The 22,417-nt window shown below is 43.1% G+C and overlaps 1 protein-coding gene across 3 annotated transcripts in view; it reads right to left on the reverse strand.

The window, feature by feature from the left end:
- fto (FTO alpha-ketoglutarate dependent dioxygenase) overlaps positions 1–22,417 on the reverse strand; it is a 114,870-nt gene that overhangs the window by 50,441 nt on the left and 42,012 nt on the right. For all 3 annotated transcript variants that reach the window (XR_005442196.1, XR_005442197.1, XM_038701285.1), the window contains exon 8: positions 12,975–13,099. Coding sequence is in view for 1 of the 3 variants with exons in the window: in XM_038701285.1 (XP_038557213.1) it covers positions 12,975–13,099 (125 nt within the window). In the remaining 2 variants the exon portion in view is untranslated. The remainder of the gene's footprint in view (positions 1–12,974; positions 13,100–22,417) is intronic.

A 22,417-nucleotide genomic window follows, 5' to 3' on the forward strand; every position in this document is an offset into this window, starting at 1 on the left:
AACCCACGCCTTCGACCCACAATCTGCTCCACTGATCCTGATGGAGGGATAGTGGGGAGTGATTAAAAAAAAAAATAGAAAAGTGCAAAGACAATAAAGAAGACAAAAGAGAGAAAGAAAAAGGTGTTCTACTTTCTTACACAGGCCAACGGGTGAGTATGTGGTAAGGGATGAACACACAAATGATTAAACATATGATAAAATACCTTTATAGTGAATTCTGCTGGACTCTTATTCTCTCTAGACAACCACAATCATACAAATGTAGTGTTTTCAGTCTTCTTCACTAAACCCACACAATATGCTCAGGTATATTAAACTATACACACACATCTCTGACTACAAAGAAAGAGAGCGCCCCCAAAAAATTACAGGGTAGCAGTACTGAGGTAGTATCCAATTAGAAAAAGAAAAACAGAACTAATAATACGGGAACGCAATAACCAAATGTTTTATAACATATAAAATAATGCAAAATCTGACCAAACAAAGATTGGATGGGGAGTTGCAGCCGAGTGGTCATTAAACTTGAACTTGACATTCACTGAGCTGCTAATGTGCTGTGGATATGCTTTGATTTGACATTTATATTGTGGCGGCTTAAGTTTTTTATAAGCAATATTTGTTTTTATGTGAATCCATCTATTTTTTCATTTTAAAGTTTATTTAATGACTCATACTTCAACCTTTCTATAAATGAAGATTACAATTTTAGTTACAGACATCACTATACTTTTTTTTATCTGAAGCCTTTCTGAACTGCACATTTTTAAATTATCCCAGAATGCAACTATAAGGCAGCCCCAGTCACTGACTGTGCAATCAGTTGCTGCTTTGGTAAATCAAACTACATTTTTATGCACTTTGCAAGCATAAATCGAATGAAAGGTATAGTGCATATATTTGTTTGTGCCATCACATACAGTAAATCTGGCACATGTGCAGCTGCCAAAGCTGTGGTGTCACTGGTGTTCACTGGTGTTGAACAGTGTGTTAACAGGATGTGTAATGCGGTGTGCTGGTCTTGTGCTGCAGCCAGGGCTGGGTGGCAGCAGCTCTGTAGGCTACAGTAGGGCGGTTATCATGAAGCAGTTATGTAGCTGCTCTGCTGGGCCAGTCTAATTACAGGAGAACAGCGTGCACCAGTCTGGGCCTCCAAATGGCACCATATGTTTTCCCAGACTAACCGGCTGAATAAATGCCATTTACCCATTCAGGATGCACTGTGCTCTGTGTCTGGGAATCAGTCACTCACACTCATATAAAACCATTCACACCCCCAAACACCCTACCACCCACCTCCCTCATATAAAACTCAGCTGTCGGTGATTTAGCCTGCTCACCCCACCATGTATCCGCACACCGCTTCCTGTTCAGTTTAACCATTTACAAATCCTATTGTAAAGTTGGTCTATGTCTCTCTAATACACACAGATGCATAAAGCTGTTGTTGATTGCACTGTAACCAGATTAGTTAACCGAATGGGGTTTGGTTAATAAGAAATTGTGTTTTCCGAAAAGCCAGCAACAGTGTTAGGGTCTGGTCTGCTCCATCCGTCTTTTTCTTCAGTGACATGTGGTGAGCGACCCGCAATGAACACGGTCAGTAACTTGGCATAGGTCTGAGATATTTAACTTGTAAGTTGCTCAAGGGACGGATATTGGTTACATCTGCTGTCTAGCAATTCTAGCTGTTACTTGTTTGTGCAACTTAAATGGGTTTTTGAAAGCCCAACACTAGCCACCACTGTACCTTAGAATCAGTTTTCAGCCAGTGGTTTCATCCTGCATGGCGTGTGGACATACATAATGAAGCAACAGAAACTTTCTGTGAACACTGTAAGAAAGGAGTGATATTTATTTTCCATGTCCAAAGAGGAAAACTATCAAGTTTTTCAGAGGAAAAAAAAATAAAGATTAGAAATTTTGTGCAGCCTTTATCCCCTTCTTTTATTCCATTTTACATCCCTGAGAATTGGCTTATCATGGGGCCATAATACAATTTAATATGGTTCTGATACAAATTAATGTTGCGCCTTTTTTTATTTGGCTTTGATTTGAACAGAGTGTTTCCCCACCAACAGTCACTGGCAAAACTGCAATCACAGCGTCACTGATAACAAGAACATAATTCTTTGTGGTTGCAAAAAGCTGACAACATTTGTATCATGACCTCTTTTTTAGGAAAAGCTCCTTGTATCATCACCAGATAGACCTATCACACATCATCAGTTTGTTAATGAGAACAGCCTAGGCAGCGGCGCTCACAGATGCCTATCGAGGGCAGAAAACAAAAAGAGAATGTAAGTAAATATGGACTGTAATTAGTATGACAAGGTTGAAAAAACAGATAACACACCGCAGCAGCCCGAAGGTCTACGCTTTCGCACATGCGCATGCACATGACGCTCGCACATACACAGGACACACACAGGCCCTTGACTGTACACTCACACACACACACTGGGAAAAAATCAAATGTTTTAATCAGCTTGCTACAGCACATAATGAGGATCCACTAAGCCCCAGCTATCAGCTGCCATCGGCCACTTACTTGTGCCTTCAAAGAGCTGATTTTTCACTTTTTCTACAACCAGCTTAACACAGTAGCTATCGAGAGCGAACGCAGTCCGTGAATGTGAAATAAAACCTGAAAATGTTAAGTTTATGTTTCAGCAAGTGATATATATACAGTAAAGCAAGGAAGCAATTATGTGCAAGTGGACAAGACAATGCAGCCTATGGGGAAAATGTGTGGGAGCTGAATACACCCTATTTGTCACTGCTATTTACAGCACAGAAAATCTACGGCTGTCTAAGGTCTTAGTTCGGAGATCACATGACAGCATATGATATGCCACGACACAGCCCATAAATCTGAGAATACACGCAAACACCTTGCACTCACTCCTACACAACAGATACAATATCAGATTTACCTCTCGCCTTAAGTGCACACACCTTGTGATGCAGCACAGTGTGCACCTGGCCTAGACACACCTGCTGCATAGCACAAGGCAATCACATGAATCAGTCAAGTCGGTTACAACCAGTCTAGTTTCCACAGAACTGAAGAAGGTATGTCAGAATTCTTACTCAACTGTCCAGGTGTGTGTGTGTGTGTGTGTGTGTGGAGATGCACGTAAGCAGGTGGGCCTCCTGGTGCAGTTTTTGGCCTCCTGGCACAACTGACCTCTGTGAGGTGGATCACAGCTACAGCCCTCCAGCTGGAGAAGTAATGACCTGAGAAGTGAACAAACTGAGAGAACTCATCCTCCTGTCCTTTTCTCCTTCCTTCCTGCCTGCCTGCCTGCCTGCCTGCTACAGTGTGTGCTGCTTGGGGGACATGCAGAGCTAGGTCAGCCTGCCTGAAAATATCAGGCTGCATTTGGTATGCGAATTTGCAGACAATCGGCATCAAGGGGTTAACGTTTTTATGTTAAACAAAATTAGCAACTTGATAAACCATTTTTGCACTGCATAAAACAGAAACAATACACCCCCGGGCAAGAAAAGATGTCCCATCTGTGCCAGAGGTTGCCATACATGTCAAATCTAAAGCAAGCTAACTCGACCCTCTGTAGCAACATCCGGTGCAGCATGCTGTAAAATAAATGACGTTGTTAGATGCAGTCTCGCAGGTGAAACGTGCTACTGCTACAATTATTCTAATGCCAGCATGCCAGAATGCCAGTGCTACCAAATGCTGCTGTCAACCCAGGGGTTTAATTAGTTTGGCACGTGTGCCACTTATAATCACCTGCCATTACCAGTTCTGGCTGCATCTGCTTACACGTCTGTCAGTGCTGGCCAGGCTGTGTATGTGTTTATAGGTTTGTGGGTGTGCCATACAGTGGGTTGGTGAGTGTATATTTTGGCAACAAATCTAGACACAAAGGGTCCATTGGCACCAGTTCTTTAGAATATATATACAGTATTTATATACACATATTTATAGCGAGAGACAGAGATGAATCCAACACAGGTCTCCCTTCCTGAAGCGTACATTAAACATCTTTAGTCAAAGTAGCTGTCGACTACTGCCAGGACAATTGTATTAGTGGTACTGACTTGTCAGCAGTCCGTCTGTACAGATGCATTGTGAAAGCAGGGGGAGCAGGGCTTCGTAGTGTCAAACTGCATTGTGAATAGAGCTACACCTCAGGCTGAATACATCACATTGTGATTTCATGAGAGCTGGAAGAGGAGGAAGAAGGATAAAACTTCAGGGCGGCTAGTGAATCTCGATCCAAAACAGGAGAAATGGAAGTTAAAAGTGAATCGTTCACTCCCCCTGGCGTGGCAGTGGCTACCTCAGGGGCTGGGATAGGAGGAAAAGGAGGAGGAGGAGGAGGAGGAGGAGGAAGAAGAACAGGAGGAGAAGAGGAGCCCCCTGGCTCCCACAGTCATGTGACGGCTGAGCTCAATATCTTAAGGATAGACCTCGGGCTGTGTATTTAGCTATCAGGTCATGAGCAAGTGTGTGTGTGTACATGTGGCTCCATACATTTGTGTGTACTGTAGGTGTGTGTGCACAGCACAACACAAACACACATTCCCACTAACAAAACAGCATCTCAGTTCTCCTGATTCACCTATGTCTGCTGCAATACAATAGCTCTAACTATCCCTATTCTTTGCAGAAAGTTCCCATTTAGTACTCAAACAAGGCTTCAATATTGTGCCGCCTCAAAAACATCTGTTGGGGACTTGTGTGGCTACACTAATTACAAATATCTGCAGTAATCCGGCGCCGATAAGAGAGTCATTACTCCACCAGACATTTATCACTATGGGATTGATGACCCATTTCAGAGGCAGCCTTTGTACAGGGAAGTGAAATCGCTGATATCCCTTTTATCCTACATCGCTGCTGAAGCCATCCATTCGTCAGGAGGCAAGCTAGTTAGAATTGTAATTAACAGCTATGGACTTTGGCCCTAATAGAATTTTTGCAGGAAACTGCAGATTGACGTAGGAAGGGATGAGCGGACGAGGGGGGAGTTTTACTGTGTTTTCCTTTTCTTACTAATTGCCACTGGGGTGGCTGTCTGTTGAGAAGAGCTGCTCTGCGTTCTGTCAAGAAAGTGCCACAGCAGCACTCCACTCTCTCCAAATGCAGAATTTCTGTAAATTTGTATATATGTACACATTAAAAGATGTGCGTGCACAGGCACACTGCTTCAATGCAATAATCTGTCACAGACACACAACGCACATTCATAGGCCAAACATAAAATATGTATTTCCCTGCTCAAATACATAAGTTACGGGTTTCCTCTGACTCTTTTTCATTCTCAAACACACTTGCACACCCACCCACGCAGACACAAATACACAGAGTGGAGCAGCAGATGATCACAGTAGGTAAGGAGTAAAGGTCTGGCCACCTGCCGGCCACGTCCCGTCTATGTAGCAGTAATGAACAGAGACAGCTTGGGGACCGCCCTGAGAGCTTGTCCCCCCTCCAAGTCTCCCTGCTTCGGGGCAGAACTGGGGGCCCTGGGGTGACAGGGACGCCAGAGATGTTCCACACACTGACAGGCAGGTCTTACCTGGCCAACCCGCTGTACACATTGGCCCAGCGACACACACAGGAACACACACAGGAACACACACACGCACACAGGGACAAATGTGGAGATACACAAAGACTTGCATGCGTGAGAGCTGTGTATCCGTGCACACTGTAACTGTTCACATGTGTTCATGTATCTACGCATATGCACAAATTGAAGAACACACACACATGCACACAAACGCTGACCCGGTGTAATTCCTCTAGCACACGGCTGGTGACAGGAGCAGCTGCGGCCGCTACGGCAGACAGATGAAATTTTCATAACTATCTCCTCCAACTTCCATCCTCACCTTCAGGATAATTTATGACCTGCCTGCCAGCCTTGAAGAGACAATATGCTTGATATGAAATGAAGTGTTCCAGCAGTGTAGGTTATAATTAACAGAGGAGGGGAGAAAGGTGTGTGTGTGTGTGTGTGTGTGTGTGTATAGAGTGGAAGGTGTGTGTGTGTGTGTGTGTGTTTGTGTGTATAGAGTGGAAGGTTTGTGTGTGTGTGTGTGTGTGTATAGACTGGGAGGGGAGTGTGTTTGTGTGTGTGTGTATAGAGTGGGAGGGGAGTGTGGGTGGGTGTGAGAGAGAGAGAGAAAAAGGGAATGGATGGAGCATGTGATGTGCAAGCATATAAAATGTGCATGCGTGCGTTTAAAAATGACATCCATTCCTTCAGTTAATTCTGTGTTATAGACGTTACATAGCAAGGACTTGAACTCAGCACAGGAATGTTCAACCTCCAAACAAGTAGCTGTAACAAACCAAACACAAAACACAATTTCTGATATGCAGATTTTCCTACACTTAATAACTGACATAATTCTCTGTCACGGTTCTACTTGTGCTTATTAGCTCGCTCACCACACTCAAGTGTTTGTTCCTGAATTGGTAAATTTACAACTTCATGTTTTAAGGAGAACTGTGACCCAACCAAGGACAAACAAGATTTAGATGAGATAAACAGTAATGAGAGTGTTTTTGGTGAGCACACCCTCCACCGGCCCATAATGCTATGTTCTTGCTATTTGCTTCATATGGCTGCCACACATCCTCACCCAATCATGCTTTATCAGCTCTCTGGGATGTTTGGTTTGACCAGAAAGAATGTCCTGGTTTTCCTGCCTACCCGTAAAACAGGCCCAAACCCATACCCTCCCTCCCCTCTCTTTACCACATTGTCTTTTCCAAACACAAATCTTGTTTCCATATTAAAAAAGGCAGGATTTAATGTGCAACTGTCTCTGCAACAAGTGTGTTTAAATGTCTGTGGGACTTTTAATGACATTTTTAACTCTCTCTTTCTCCCTTTCTGTGCCACATTGCATTGCCAACCTCTTACTGTGAAACGCATAATTATGAAATCACCGTTTCAATTAAAACCTGCAAGCAATTTAATGCAGTTGTGACTCAGTGAAGGATAAGTGGATTGTGAATTTCACAAAGAAACAATGTGATACTGATTCATGCCAGTTGTGAGCCTTCCATTCCCACACCTAACCACAAAACGAGAGAAAGCATGTACCTCAACGGCTAATTACTGACTTGTTTCAGAACCAGGAAAGATAGCTCTAAGTGCATATTTACACGGGGAGAACTTGTTTGTACAGTAAGTAGAAGGTAAAGAAATAGCATCATCAGTCATCTTGTTCAAAGTACATTCCTGCAAGAACAAGACATTCTCTGAAGTACTTTCCAGCCTGGGAGCGAACTAGGATGGGAGGACGATTGCTACGGCAACAGCAGCTGTGAGGTTCTGCTGAGGTCAGGACATGTCACACATAACTGACTGATTGTTAAACAGGGGCGGGTGCACGAGAGAAGAATTCATAATTTACAATCAAACTCACAAAAAACACACACCTCACAAACACCCAGGCCACAGGCAATCTCGCTGCACGCATGTAACCAGTGTAGGGGACCACACAGACATGTTTTAGATAAAGACAGACAAATTAGACGACAGCGTCTCGGGCTAACCACTGCGCTTGCGCTAATTACAGGCTGGCCGGCGATGAAAGAGACAGATGAGATGTACTTATTTGTTTTCTCCTCCAGTGCCCTGAACTAGATAAACACAACAATGCCGACGATGGTAAAAGTAGGTGGTGCAAAGAAAAAGGCACACAGACAACACAGGTCATATGAACATAACATGATTGTGGGATGAGGGTTCCACCCACCACACACAGGTGTTTACCTACCACTGCAGAAAGCAAACCCCTGAGGTAAAGAGAAACAATGGTGCAGCTAGAAAAACTGTTGGCTGGCAACTCTTGCCAAGATAAACAGACTGAGCTAGCCCTGGCTGTTCTGTTTGCAAAACAGGACCGCTGTTGTGGGGGTGATGTAGAGGCAATGTGGGCCTGCTGTCTGGGAGATCTGATTAACCTGTCACCTCGGGTTGCAACTTACATCACACAGGCCTGGTTGACAACATGCCCGGACCGACCTGCCGCCAAACAGGAACATTGGTTTATGATGCCAGCTCAAATGCAACAGCACTCGCTGATTAAACCTACTTATTAACAGCTTAATTTCACCTTCTCTTAAATGTACCTCACAAACCCTGTTTCTCAAACGCCTCCACGTAATGACACCTTGATAAAATTCTAAACCTTCAGAAACGCCACCCCAACAACACTGGTGCAATGACAGCTGAAGAGATGACATTTAGGTCTATGGGAACCTGTGCCCCGCAAACCCTTGAGTGTATAAAGAGAGTAGGTTGCCTATGGGATGAGAGCAATCCCCGCAGAATGGGCTACTAAGGCGTTAAAAAGAGGTCATTGGCCACATTAGACAAGGCAGTGGTCTTTCCCTCTTTATTGTGGACACGACACTGACAATCTTTCCAACTCCCATCTGGGACAGGGGACCTCCATTGTCTCCTAACTCCCTGCCCCACCCCAGTGCAGGAATAGGGGCGGGGTCTGTCAGGGACAACACAAAGGAAATGTCACCACTCCTGGAATGAAGTGCCAGCCAACGAAGGTCTCTCTCCTCATTTTTCTCTCTCTCTCTATGCGTCTCCACAGGGGTGCAACTGGTAGCTGACATCACTGGTGGGGTCATCCTCGGCTGGGCACAGCCACGGCCCTCTGGCCCTTGCTGGCCCCCAGTGACCCTTGGTTCTGATGACAGACTGGGCCTTTTGAGTAGCAGCACCCTGTCCAGGTGAGGACAAGAGAGGATGACAATGGCAGGAAGCATAAAGCCAAATGGAGGCTGGAGACAGGCCTACGGGGTCATGGGTCAAGATGGACAGCTGAGTGATGAGTGCAGCTGTGGACACGTGGACCTCCTTCTCTGTCCTTGCCATGTCAGCTGATGTTGCCTTTGTCTTGGGATAAAGACCTCACTAACTTTCAACAAGTTGGAGAAAAGTAATAAACATCTAACAGATGTAGTACGCCACAGACTCTGAGAGTACAGCTATTATAGTAATACCCAGCCCCATACGGTGTGGGTCAAATCCTTGCCTCCTTGTCCAGTGGGACTAGAATGGAATGAGATCATAAAACTTTTCTTTGTCTGAAATTAATTAAAACATTTTAAATTAAAATGGTCAGTTCCTAAAATAATCTACATTAAAAACAAATGTTAAAACTACTAATTACATGGAAATAACATGAACTAGATGCTCTCTCATGGATACATTACTTTAACTGTAGTAACACTTTCGTAATTAAAAACAAATCTGAAAATATGCTTTACAAGTTGTCATACTTACAAAGAAACAGAAAAGGCCCTTTAATATCAAGTACAATGTCTCAATCGGCTACGGATGAATATGATGTATTTCCATCCCTTGCTGCCACTGCCGCATAATTGCCACATAATCCCTTGTCACTTGCTATGAACCCAAAATGCTGCAAATGCTGCATTTCAGTAACTTGTTTGCATCATCTTTCCTCCCCTCTCTAATCTAAAAGGAGCAGGTATGTGACACAAATTAAAAAAGGACTATTTTAAACATTTTAAGTAACCACCTATCGCGATTCACACATCCTGAGCTGTCCAACTGTTTCCGATGCCAAAGGTCAGTGGCTGCTCACTCTCCTACCGGCCCACACTGAGAGATGGGAGGACAGGGTTTGCCAAGTCATTCACAAACCCTGCTTTGGGTCATAAACAAATCCGCCTGCGTCCCCTCTTCTTTTCTCCTCCACAGAGGTGAGTTGGGTTTGCACTCTGTTAATCTTTCACTACAAGCCTGCTTGCTTTTACACTGGCCCGCTGGAGAACAGAGGAGGAGAATGAAAGAGGGGTAGTAAAGGACGAGAGTGGATAAAAGAGCAGGAAGAAAAAGCCATAGAGAGGGCCAGATGGGCACCTTCACAGTCCATTTATCAAACCCAATGTGGCCCTCCCCTCCCCTCCCCGCTGCTCTCATGTCCTAAACCCCCATGTAATTCTGTAATGATTTTCATTATCATATAATGACCTTACAAAGCCTACAGCAGTTTGCATGGTCAGTACAAAACTCGCAGCTGTTCCCTTCAGTGTTTGCTTGCTGGCTGTGACAAAGCTTTTTTTGTTTTGTTTTGTTTTTTCTGTTCAGAGAATTGACCTCTAGGCTCTGGAAGGTCAGCATGAGGTCATCTCATCCAGGAGGTTCAAAGGTAGCGATACTGTAATCATACAGATTGAAGATGACTTCACACCAAGTAACTACTGAAGATATTGCACTTTTGATTAACAGTGTTTGTCAAACAACGAATCCTCCTTTATCTATGCATTTGCATAGAACCTAATAATTCTGGGACCAAGTGTTTTGAATCTTTAGTTCTGGTACCACTTCCTATCCTAATGGGTCTGTTCCCTGGAGGTTGTGCCTTGCTCCTCAATTTGCACTTCCTGTGTGGCATCACAGCTGCTCTGCTACGGTACAGTCACCCACCCACATAATAATACATCTATTTCCAGGGCACTCACAGGGCATTTACCAAAGGGACATGGAGGGCAACATCTATCAAAGAATTCACCATGTGCATCTGGAAAACCCAGTTACCAGAAAAGCTCATAAGAATAAAAAAGCTCTCATAACTTTGTTGGCTCAGAGTGAATAAATGGACTACTTCTGCTAGCAGGGTGAGCTGAGGCATCACTCACTCTGAGTGCCTATAAGTCACTTGCGAAGAACCACTGGTCACCAGGTCCAATTTCTCTTTCTTTCTTGCTAGAGCTAAAAATGCCCTGGAGGCAGAAAATGGCAGCTAGCAGGCCCGCGTTCCAGCGAGTGCTGCTTTAACTGGTGTTTAAGAAACAAAAGTCAGCGAGAAACTTAATCAATCAGTGCTGGTTGTTTATGTTTATGTGCCTCTAGCAAGAGTCATCAATCATGTTTTTTTTCTTTTTTTCCCATCCTTTTGCAAGCATAATGTGGTGAATGGAAACCATGGAAACAAAAGGCAGTATTATGATAAAAGCCTGCCTGTTGCATATTGTGTGGAAACCTAATTAGCACGATATAAAAAAAACAGCAAAATGAATCAGCAAATTAATTTCCAAAGTCCCATTTTGGTGAGTGCTTTTATGAAAATAAATGAAGGTTTGAATACATCTGACTGGAGTGAACTAAATTCCCTCACTGTGTGTCTGATTCTGTAATATACTGTATCTGAAATTCAAAACAATGACTATCTCTTAGAAGTATGCATAAAGAAATACAAACTTTTTCTTTCTTCATTAACAACTGGAGTGGCAAACCTTAAACCTCATCAGCCGTGAATTTCTAATCAGTGCCAGCACGTCCCCATTAAAATTGCACATGGCCATGTGTTTAGTTTTGTGTAAATGAGATCTGTTGACAGCCACTTGACAGGATGACCCCTGGGGGTTGTGGGGGTTAGGGTTAGACATTTAATGTGTGCAAGGGAGAGAGGAGGTATCAGGAGCAGTTGGAGTTCAAACATATTGTGTGGGATGCTTGCCCTCCTCCAAAACTAATCTAATCAGTCTTTCACTGCTGATAGAGTAAACGTCTGTCTGCCCCGCCGACAAGGACTGAGCATTTCCTGTCCTGGTCTTCGATACTGGTTGTCAGGATCTTAGGGTGGGCTGAGCCAAGTCTAGGGTTAGACATGGTAAGAAGGTGGTAACATCGCATTGTGGGTGGTGGGGGTGCTGGGATGGTGGAGGACAGTGCTGATGTTAGGTTGGGGGTGGGTGTGGTGAGATGGTTTCTAGCTTTCAGCACCTGTAGCTGGAATGCACTACAAGAGCAAGGCCTACATCAGAGTTGTGAGGCGGTGGGCGTTGACACAGCAAAGCAAAGGTGTGTGGAAACAGCCTGTTTACAAGGCTCAACTGGATGGGGCATAGCTAAGGGTCAACTAGGGGCGACAACTCAAAGCAGAGGGACGCCATGGAAAGGTGAGGGCTACAAAACTGCGGGAAGTTAACATATATCTTTTAAAAGAAAAGATGTTGCTTTCAGGAATTTCTAGTCTATGGATTCTGCCCCTGGCACTTTTGTTTTGTCTAAGCTCTGGATCATGTCCGGTCCAAAGTGTGTGCATTTGTGTGTGTCGGTGTGTGTGTGACACTGAGGTCAAATATGTTAATAGAGACAATAAGCAGTGAAACATGTGAATGCAGATCTAGTGCATACATGCATGCCAGTGTTTTTGTCCTTGCTAGTGCCGAGGGGGAGAGTAACAGAGAGAACAGCTAAAATAACAGTGTTTGTGTGTGTGTGTGTGTGTGTGTGTGTGTGTGTGTGTGTGTGTGTGTGTGTGTGTGTGTGTGTGTGTGTGAGGCCCTTCTTTATCTGAATGGATGGCCAGTGTTCTAATCCATGAGCTCTTTGCTCTTATCTGGAAGGAAGGAAGTAACTGGGCTTATCCAAGACACACGTGTCGTTGTGATAGCTGTGATAGCTGCCAGGCCCAAGGACAGCAAACAAACACCAAATGCACCACTGCATATCAGTGGAATTCACATCAGCTCTTTAGAAGGTACCTTAAACAAGGAACTAAGGTTCACGACTCATGATTATAAAGTGAGGCCAATTGGTGTTACTTGCTATCATTCAACATATTAACAGCTCTGATCCGTCCAACAAATTAGTTATCACAGCTGGATAAAAGTGTGAGTTGTAAGGATAATACAAGCAACATGTTTTGGTTGGGTCCCATTATCCTTCATGGGGGTTCACTAAATATTTGCTGCTGTTTATTGGTTATGATGCTCATATAACTACACAGAGTTTTCTGAGCAGCCCACAGCAAAATGTATGAATACATGTTGTCTGTGTGTAAAAACATGACTATTTTGAATAAGCAGAATAGCTGAGTGATGGCGGTTCCCATTCCATTACTTTATCTGTTCCACACCTATGTCAGCAATTTATTTTTCGAGGACCAACGAAGGGAACAAAGTTGGTGGTACACTGTGTTACCTGTCTCTCCATGTCTGTCTTTGCTGGTGTCTGTCTGTCAAGGCAGACAGCAGGGTTTCAGCCATCTCCCTCCTTCCCTCCTGTGCTTGGCCCTCCTCCTCCACCGTAGCCAGGAAGAGCATGGTCTGAAAAAGAGAGCCAGAAGTAGAACAAATGATGCATCAAGTAGAACTAAATGAAAACTACAGCATGACCTGGACCACCGGAAAAACACGCTATTGTAAAAAACTCACACGATCCTTATCTACGGAAACTTTCATTTGCAATACAGGAGAAAACTGTCTTATTAAAACAATGGCAAAAATGATATTGGCCGGTTTACCACCCACTACATACTTGAGTAAGACATATCAAAACTATTTGGCCTTATTAAATCTTCCCATATTAAAGTGCATATAATTGAGTGAAAAGACTACCTGAAGCAATTCCCTCCATCCTTGAGCTTCTATCCTCAGTTTAGAAATTACACAGCTCTGAGCCAAGACTCCATTATAACATCCCTGGGACGGCGACATACAGTAAGTCTAGTATAAAGTCAGTTTCACATCAGAGGATGGGCAAATTACACCCAATATTAGAGTGTGAGTCAATTAATCACGTCCTGCACAGCACAGTGTAATGTGTGAGTATCCTCCTGTTGAACATGAATTACAGGCCAGCTTAAAGTGTGACGTGGCACATCAGTGCTAATCTGAGACATCCTGGCAAACCTTCGCCTCCAAGTCCTCCGCAGCCTCTAAGCTGGTTGAGAGGGAGTCAAATGAAAAAGGATCTGGCAGCCCAAATTAAATGCAGTGCTGTCAGCCACACTCAAATCCCTCTTTCTCCCTCTGCTTTTCTACCCTTCACAGTCTCTCTCCCTCTCTGAATATCCTTAAAAGCCCCCCCGCACCCCCTTTCTCCCAGCCTCTGAGAAGTGATGGATCTGTAACTCTGACTGACTCTGACGCCTTGTTAAGAACAGTCTCTTCCTGTCACATCCACCAGTAAAGCGCGTTCATTTCTTCCCATTAACAGTCACTCGCCTCCCCAGTCATCCAACCCCCTTTTCAAAAAACCCACAATGTAAGAGAACATTCATTTCTTCCCCTCTCCCTCTTTTTAATCCCTTTCTGACAATCCACCTGTCTGTCTTACTTCATGTGAAGATAGGTTTGATTGTCTGTGTGTGCGTACTTCCAAAGGAGAGGAGTGTGATTTGCAGACAGAGTAATATGCTTACTTCCTCCATACCACATAGGACAGGTGTCAAAACATGTGGCAGCGTGTGACTGATTACACTTGACTTGGAGGAGACACCAAAGATTACGGTGACCAGGAGGGAGCAGGGCTGGCTGTACTCCCTATGGAAACTGTACCTTTCGGTTTGGATCAAACCCCATCCTTCTGGGATGAGTGTCAGGATAAGAAAGTGCCAGAAAGTGCATTCAAACTGTATCAGCATCTTAGCTACTTGACATCATATTGCCACGCTGGCCGTGTAGCACAGTTTCAGTGTTTCAAATACAGCAAGTGATTCGTAGTTGATCTGAAACCTGCTCCAACATGCTTCTGAGCTTGCTTCAGCTCTTCCCAAAGCAGACTAGGGAACAGAATGAGTAGCAAGGAAGTATATACAGTGCAATCCAATGAGCTTATTCTCACTGTAAACAAAACAAAAATACAGCCAATCAAAACTACAATTCACTAACTGCTAAACTGAAGTCCACATGTTTATATATCACCATGTTGTATGTTACAGTCTATAAATTAATGGCCAAACAAGGTGTATGCCTGAGACTGTGTGTACATTTGTGTGTGTGTATGAAAAAAGCTGTTTGTCCTGTGCTAATTATTGTGAGTATAGGTGTGCCTCTAGTAATGTGAATGTGTGTTACCAAGCCTCCTACCCATGAAAATGTGTGTATGCGTGTTTGCATGCCAGAGTTTGTGTGCATATGATCTGGTGTTTAGAAGACCGCGTGCTGAGAGAGGCCTTCAGGTTAAGCCACAGGCCGATCCTCAGGCCATTTAGACATCCCACTGGTTGTTTACTGGTCGAGTCCAGCATCGGTCAGCCACGGCAATACCACAGCCCTTTATCTCGGGGCCTGTGTTAGCACTAATCAGCCCCCTCTTTCCTTCTATTTACCCCTTGATGACAGTAGCTATCCTCAGCCTCCACCTCTGTCAGCCTGATGCTGACCACAGATGTCCCCCTGACCCAGGCCATATCCCGAGGTGAACAAGAGGACAAGGAGGACCTGGGTACCTCTACCTGGTCCTCAGACCCCAAACTCAACCATGTCTATTTTACTACAGATAGGCATAAACATTTCAAGCCCTGTGCAGAAGCAGGTCAACAAACACGCAGCCAGGCTGAGGTGATATTTTGGTTGGTGGAGAGCTGGAGTGATGATAGTGTTCCAAGCGAAGGGTGGCCCGAGGGCAGCCTGGGGTGGCTCACTAACACCTCGAGCCAGGACTGTATCTTAACACCAACAAGCATCTGTCTATTCCATCACATAACAACATGTCACTCACTCAACACAGAATAATGGAACGGGGAGATGTTTTGTTGCTATGCACAGTGCAATATGATGCACATCCCTTAAAACTTCACAGAATAGCTGTCACAGGCCACATAATAGCTAGGAAGCAAGCGCTGAAAGGGAGGAAGGTTTAAAAAAAGATGCATGCACAACTGAAGGTTTACACTCCATAAAACAGAGCTACTAGCTGACCACCAGAGTGTCTGAGAAACTGTTAACACCCCATGAAATGCCTTAGCTGACTTTAGACCAGGTCTTTCAGGGGACCCAGAGCACTCTTAAGCTTACTGGCACTCTCTTAAATAGGAAACTTTTATGTCTGCAGGCCACAAAAAAAAAAGAAAATCCTTAAATTTACCTCCCTTTTTAACAATTTTCACAGACATGGGTGATTTCGAGACCAGAATAGACCATCCAAATGATGGGTGGTTACCAAAAAAGGTAGGTAGTTAACAATCTCCCCAGTAACATCAAAATTCCCTGGGTTTTGCCTGGTGGCTGGTGTTAATTTGCCACCATGGTGAAACCCATCTTAAGTGAACCTCTGTCTATCAGACTGGCAGTCTCCACACCTAACAGGCCCAGCAACAGGCAAGTAGACTCGCCTGTCTGTGTGCCAAAATGCCTATGTGCCCATATAGAGGCAGGCATGGCCCTAACTATAGTTAATATAGTAATCTATCCCCCTATTTTCTTTTCTGTTGAGCAAACACTGGGGGCTTTAACCCATAGTGACGACATGCAAGCACTTAAACTCTCCATGAAATGGGTCATATATTAAAAAATTACATTTCCTGCATTAAGGTGCCAATCTAATCAAGACTGACTTACCCTCCAAAGATTAAGCCGTGTTTTGAGAAAAATCTATCTTTCATTTGCAGAAGGGACTGATAACTGTCTGGCCATGGACCATTTATTATACCTACACAGTATCTGGAACTTACCCAAATGTACTTCACTCTGTAGTAGAGGTGTTGTTTGTTTAGGTTAACTTTCCATTAGGTCATTTTATTCCTAATCTCATTCATGGAAAAGGTATTTTCTGTGTAGCATTCCGAGATTCAATACCTCATGTGATGAAAAGAAGGAAATGTTTTATAATCTGTTTTCTTAATGCTGGTAATTACCAGATAGAGTCTAAACTCTTTAAAATCAGTGGGGCTTAAACCTGGTCAACAGGAAGATGACTCAGAGCTCTGTTGGTTTCAATTATAGCAATCCACTAAAAGACATATTTACACCTGAGAATAACACCCGACCAGTTGATTTTGGGCAACACTCGGGACAGAGAACCACATTTCCAAACCATAGCAAAGACATGAGATTCGTAAAATGAATGATGTATAACCTTTTGTCAGTTCTACCTTTTATTGTAATTTCTCCCTAACTTGACTTCCCCTTGCTCACCAACATGGCTAGCAAGGTATCTCAAGCTTTAAGGTCTAACCCCGTTCTCCAAATATTCAGACAATCCACTGAATTCTGCCACAGGTTAAGCTCAACTGCTCTGACATATGATTTCATAGGCCTTGGGAGTGGGAGTTTGGCGGACTGCCCGCTGCCTACATCTCCCTTTCCCCTCTAATACAAGAAACCAATATCACTTTGACCGCTGGTGGAAAAAGGCATCAGGCACCTTGCTCGGGGTAATGGATAGCTTCTGCTCACTGATATAAACAACTTGGGAGCTGTGATCCTGCCAGGGCCAGTTCCAGTCTGGACAAGGGATCTGTGTGTGTTTGCTGCATGCCACCACCAAGTTACATTGCTCTTGGGGGGGACTCTCCACCGGTGGAAAAATTATATTAGCCCAGGAAGAAATAAGCCCAGAACACATTCACTTTTCTGTGACATCACACTAGAAGTCATAAAAAGTGTGTGTGTGTGTGTGTGTGTGTTTTTTCTTTTTCTTGCCGTTTGCCTGCTGTCACATGATTACAGGTGGTTCAAAATTGAGACCTAGATTATAGAATTTCTGGAAACATAATATCATAACATCAAAGTCTTTTATTCAATGTCTGTCTACATTTTTAAATGATGATAAAACAAGATACTTAAATATATAAATTTGTATTGAAATCACTAATTTCTACCGTGTACGTGGGGGTGAGTGTGTTAATGTGTTCTCGCAGTCTCCGTGGTGATAGAAACCAAGACCTTTCGGCTAGATTGACCTTTGCAGGGTCACAGGCACCATCAATTATGTCAGCCAGTAAAATGGGCTTTGCTACACACAGCAGATTATATGGAGTGTAAAACATTAGAAAAATGTGTCTGAAACATCAGAGCAACATGTTTGAAGTGACAATGGGTTGGGGAGGTGGGGGGTGGACACTCCCAAAAAGGGAAGACCCCTGACAAGTGATTTTGTTTGAAGGCATTGTAGGACACTCAAGTGGGCAGACAGGCTTTCTATGGTCCGAACGGCAGTCCATCTTCTTGGTAGAAAAGAAGCGGGATGGAAGGACATATGCTTTCCACCGGGTCAAATGAAGCAGAACTCACAGGCTTTTGTGGTGCTCCCTTTTGGTTATCGAGAAGAAAAGGCAAATCTGTTGTTGGGTCGTAGTCTACTGGGCCCACAAATATCACATAAAAAATTCACCGGCCTGTTTCTTGTGAGGCCTTTTGTCTCTGTGTCATGATAAGGAGTGCGGATCCAGTTGACCTTAATGGCTAAACCACATAGTTTTTGGTCTGAATGAGCTCTCCAGCAGGCTGGGACAGGGGACACACAAACCCACACACACACACTTGTGCAATGTCCTCACTGGTCTGGCAAGAACGCATCATCCATCCATCACAAGAAAGCTTTGAGAGGCGCTTTGACTAATTCAGGACAATGAAGACAGAGCTAGACAGAGATGTTTGTGATGAGCGTGACACTCAAGCACCTTCTGCTCTGTTAAAACCCCCTTACTCTCTTTCAGTATATGAAAGCGGAGTCCAGATTCTAGCTAGATAGCAGATTGTGATCAGCACCTCACTCTCCTGCCAGTAAAAAGCTTTTTGCTGAGTGGGGCCAAAGCCAGCCTTTCTAAGACCCTAAGTTACAGTGTAATACACACTGCACCATACTTCAGGTCTTCAAATGCTAAACCAATAAGAAGGGTTTCCATCCATCTAGACACGCTTGCAGACAGGAATTTTGTTTTAGAGGGGGAATATGCCTGCAGGGGCTGAAATGTGCTGCTTACTAAGTTTTGATTGACTACAAGAAGTCTGAAGTGCAGTGATTCCTCAATTTTTGCATCTGGCTGGAAACCGTGGAGCTTCTGTAGCGAAACAAAACAGGCCCTCTTATATGTCTAGTCTGACAACAAATGTGAATTTCTTTTAGAGGTACGGTGAAAAAGAATGACTATGTGGATTAGGATCTCCAAAATAGCAGGTTCGCTACCATAAAAACACTGTTTACTTTATTAAAAGCCATAAGGTCTGTGTAGTAGAGGCCATAGCCAAACCCTGGTTTCATGGATAAACCTGGGAGTTGAATGGGAGGACAAAATATTTAAGATGAGCCAACATTCTCAACAACTTTGTTTGTTTTTTGTGATATTATTTCAATTATGGCAGCTCAAGTTTTTGTTTAATTTAAAACTAAGACAGGTTTAGGGTAGTCAGTATATTTTCTGTCTTTTCTGTTGTCATTGTACCTCAAGTTCTAGTATTGATCATTTAAAGCACTGTGCATTATGTGACAAAAAACCAAGTGTTTAATCTGGTGCTTACCTATAGCCCTGTTGTGATTAGACTGGCAGCCTTGTTGCCTTAAACAGTTTTCTCGGCACTACGCTGCTATACAGTCACTGACGATGGAACACAGCATGAAGCAGTGACATATAACTGGATTATGGACTCACATACTGACTATAAAATGCTGTCTACTTCAATCTGGCAAAAAAGACACAGACGCTATCACAATTATTATTTATCATTATCTAATTAATTAAAGGGAATTAAAAGTGAATACAGCACACTTTCAATTGAGTTACACCATGTACCTAATTATTGCAATGAATCAAAAATCTAGATTGACTTGTATCATCAAAAAGCAGTCAAGTTCAAACTCATTTTTGTGACATTTACGTTTGCTGATCGTTTGTATTCTTGGTTTAATCTTTCTACAAAATAGCCCCTAATTGTAAAGCTGTTCAGCTGCCAACTCTTGCTGAAAGTGTTGAAACTTTTGATCAGCATTTGAACAAAGCCCCTGGGAACATTTCAGTCAATCTGTACTTCATTACCATACTGCAACTTTTTAACATGTGATGCTGATATGGTGCTACTAATGGCTTTCTGGTGGTTATCTCTACTGGTTATCATTAATAGAAATATGATTATCTTATTCTGATATCTGATTATTCCCTACATTTACACAGTATACTTTGTCCCCCACAATTGTGTTTTATGTGTATGTGTGTGTGTAAGTGAGGCTGATGAGAGCGGCTAAAGGGTGTTTATGAGACTGTTAGCCAGGAGAGGATGCCGCCCCACAGCTCTCGCCCAAATAAAAGAGCCATTTATTACATCCAACATGACCCTCTCATTACACACAAATAGGAATTAATGAGCGCTATATCAGGCACTCCCAGCGGAGCGAGGCGGGGCCCGCTAAAGGACTAGCGTTAATTACATTGTCCTACATCTCACCCATTTAACACCACCCATCAGATCGCTCTATCTGCATGGGAAGGATATAAGGGTGGAAGCCAGTCACTACCTGGAAAGATGGCCGCTGTCTGCTTCACCAGTGTGAAACAGCCCAAAACTTTGCTTAGATATATTTGAGTGATCAGACAGGTTTTTAAACAAGTCCAGTGAAAACAAAGACAAAAATTAATATGTATTATTACAGTCAGTTGTAAAAGTAAGGTAGATCTTGCACAGCAACTTCTTGGTTCATCTTTGAGTTACAATAATTACAGCAGTTATGCATGCAGTGAGTAATGCAATGGAGGTTTATAACGGACACTTTAGGTGTGTACACCTCTGGTTTTAAAACATCCTGGAGTTAAATACTTCGGGATTTGGGGGAACAACACTGTTTCTTGCCTAAACTCCCATGCAAAGGTGTGGCTACTAGTGTTGGGATGTCAACAATGAAAAGTTGTTGAGTAAAAACATAATAGGATTGATGGTTAAAACTACAAAAGCAGGTTGTAAAAAATGGGATTTTTCTTTCAGGCTTCACATGGGAGAGAATCTGCTTTACCAGAAAACACACATCTTAAGTTTGATCTCTGTTGGGTTATCCTCTTCATACTGTACATGCCTTGTTTTGAAAGGTGCACGGGCAAAAAATAAAAATAAAAACAAGGCATGGAACTTCCCAGAATGCTCCCAGGACTTGTACTTCTTCCTGACTGTACTCACATCCCCTTGTTTACAGCATCAGCTTTTCATTTCTTTCTGGTTTACTTTCTCTCGCACACTCTGATTCCAACTTAAATCTTTACTGTTATCTCAATTCCCTTCACTTCTGAAAAAGCAACCCCCCTATATTTAGCCCCCTTTTCCACCTATCTAAACCCCCCCATGAACCCACAAAATTATACAATTATCATCAACAATCTTTTCCCATATTTCCTTCTTTTCTTTGCGTGTCTTCAAGCGAATGAGAGAATTTAACACTGTCTTCCCATCAGGATCACCCAACTGTTTTCGAAACTAGGCTTTAAAACAACATGATAGCTGCGCCAGTCATTTGGAAGAATTAGCGAGGCACCGAGGTATTAAGTGGTTAGTACTTTGCTGTGCTAGTTGCAACATTCGAACAAAAAGCTGATTATGGCTTCTTCAGAGATGAAAAGATTAATTTGGTGATATTTGATTTTGAGGCTTATTTTTTGTCCAGTATATTACTCTGAGGTTTTTGATCATACCTGTGCGTAATAATGCCAGAAAAATGGTTATTTTTTTTCTCTCAGATCGACCCTTATGTTTAATTTGAAAGAATTCTAATTAAGATTTGGAGTGGGATTTTAGCGGTGGGCTGTTTTCATGTACATTAATCGGTTATAATTTATTGTTTCACTATGTGTGGGAGACATGAAGCCTTCTGATACTGAGTGACTGTGATTAGGGGCAGTACAAATAAATGTGAAATTAATTTGAGTTGGCATACGGATAAACAATAATAAGGATATCAACCACAAGACCTGATGAGGATCCAGATTCAGATTCAAGTGATTTTAATAAACGTGTGTGCACAGATTTCAGAGTATGAGGGCTCTATTTTTGTTCCCCCCGGCTCATAGAAGCTCAGCACCACATCTCAATGTGTGTATTGCTATTTCTGAAAATGAGAAATATTACTAGTGATAGACAAGCTCTGGCCATGTATTTAATATGCAATACGATTAAATATGCACTAAAACTTCATACATAAATTGAACAAGATTTCAAGTTATTTTATTTGCTTTTAGTGACAAATCAATGTGTTTTCTTGTGTCTGTGGTAATTTATTTTACTCCATCCCTTTGACACGACTGCCTGTGAGTATAAACAATTACACCTGGATCAAAGTACTGGAATAATTATATATCAAGCGCTGGTTATGGGTGATGTCTCTAGTCAGCTATAAGAGGGGCAGGTTTTGCTATGAGATGCTATGAAATCTCTCTTTCATCTTTTTATCCTTTCTCCCCCACATTGGCACTTTTCAACACACACACAAACACTCCTTCCTTGCATCTCTCTCTCTGTTGGTATGACACAGGAAAAAGCTGGGCCCTGCAGCCAACCCCGCTGTCCGCACTGAATGCGATTAAGCTGAGCAGTGATTAATCTGGGCTGCCCCATAATTCCTCTTTACCACTTTAATGGATGTTATCTCCCCTCCTCTGAAGGCTTATCTTGCTGATCGAGGCCAAGGATGAGGAGAGGGAGAGGAAGAGAAGGAGGTGGCTA

Source organism: Micropterus salmoides, unplaced genomic scaffold (assembly GCF_014851395.1).
Source record: "Micropterus salmoides isolate LMB-PRFRI ecotype aquatic unplaced genomic scaffold, ASM1485139v1 Ms_hic_scaffold_6, whole genome shotgun sequence".
Classification (NCBI taxonomy): domain Eukaryota; kingdom Metazoa; phylum Chordata; class Actinopteri; order Centrarchiformes; family Centrarchidae; genus Micropterus; species Micropterus salmoides.